This window comes from Buceros rhinoceros, unplaced genomic scaffold, assembly GCF_000710305.1.
Source record: "Buceros rhinoceros silvestris isolate BGI_N320 unplaced genomic scaffold, ASM71030v1 scaffold24709, whole genome shotgun sequence".
Taxonomy (NCBI): Eukaryota; Metazoa; Chordata; class Aves; order Bucerotiformes; family Bucerotidae; genus Buceros; species Buceros rhinoceros.
The window spans coordinates 1-1,301 of NW_010431263.1; the positions used below are offsets into that span (position 1 = coordinate 1).

Here is a 1,301-nt window from a genome sequence, read left to right on the forward strand (position 1 = left end):
GCTGCTCTTTCCGGCAGTCCTGGAGGACCTGTGAGGGACGCAGAGCTGAGGCTGGGCTAAGGGCTTGCCGGCAGTTTCAGGCTTCCCGACGGACCAGCGCAACGGAGACAAGGAGTTTGTGATCCGGAGAGCGGCCACCAACCGGGTCCTCAACGTGCTGCGGCACTGGGTCTCCAAACACTCGCAGGTGGGTGGCAGGGGCGGGTGGGGGGTTGGCATGGAGCTGGGTGGACGCCGGGTGGCTCAGCCAGGCTCCAGCTGGAAAGAGAATTTGGTGCTTTTAATCTGAATTAAACAAGTGAGAGGACGTGGGGAGGGGATGAACACTGTGAAGTCGGGGAGCCCCTGGCGCAGAGTTGGGGGCTGGTAGTGGGTTGGGGGAGAGCCAGGATCCACAGTCATCCACCCGCTGGGCTCGGGGGAAGCAGCATAGCTGGGTTTGATTGCTGTCGGGGGGCTTCAGGCTGGGGTCAGGGCCAGGAAACTGCTTTCTTTGCTGACTCTGACCCTCTCTGCCGCTGGTTGCTGGGGCGACTGGGAGCAGTGCCATACAGGTTGGCACAGGGGAGCCCTTGCTCCCCTCCCAGGCCGGGTGATGCCAGTGCACTGGTACAGAATGAGCCTGGTGCCTTCCTGGCTGGTTCCTGTTTATGGGCTGAGATTTTGCAGGGTAGAGGCAGCCACTGCCCTGGGCTGCCCACGCTGGCACTGCAGGGCCGTTGGGTCATATCTGGGTTTAAAGGGGCAGGGACTGGAGCTGCTGGGAATCGCTGATGCTCCCGTTATAGAGCATTAACGCTGTGCCGGCTTTGGCAGGACTTTGAGACCAACGAGGAGCTGAAGTTCAGAGTGATCGGCTTTCTGGAGGAGGTGATCCACGACCCCGAGCTCCTGACCCAGGAAAGGAAAGCAGCCGCCAACATCATCAGGTGAAGAAGGGCCCTGGGTGAACTGTTGCTCTTCCTGGGCGCTGGGCCGGGCTCTCCTCGCTTTCCCCTGCGATGAGGGCAGGCACAAAGTCTGCAGGAGGGGCTGTGGCCGGGGCTCAGGCAGTGCTGAGGAGGAGGACGGGAGGTGCTGGCTGCATCTGTCTGTCCAGCACATTGAGACCTGATCCAAGGGCCTTGGGCGAGATGTGGCCACCATCCCTGTGCTGGCACACGTGGCCACGGTGCAGTGTGGAACCCCGTCAGCACGTGGCCCTCCCCACTGCCGGGCAGTGGGACGGCACCGTGGCTCTCCATGGCCGGGGCTGTGGGTTCTTCTGGTGGCTGCGGTGGGTTCTGGCAACCCTGCATGGG

The 1,301-nt window shown here is 62.6% G+C and overlaps 1 protein-coding gene across 1 annotated transcript in view; it reads left to right on the forward strand.

Moving 5' to 3' along the window:
- Positions 1–80: 80 nt before the first annotated feature.
- Positions 81–1,301, forward strand: part of LOC104499821 (ras-specific guanine nucleotide-releasing factor 1-like) — a gene marked incomplete at its 5' end in the record, with an annotated part of 9,150 nt that continues 7,929 nt past the window's right edge. The window contains 2 exons of the mRNA XM_010143379.1: positions 81–187; positions 817–929. Of these exons, the coding sequence (XP_010141681.1) occupies positions 81–187; positions 817–929 (220 nt within the window). The remainder of the gene's footprint in view (positions 188–816; positions 930–1,301) is intronic.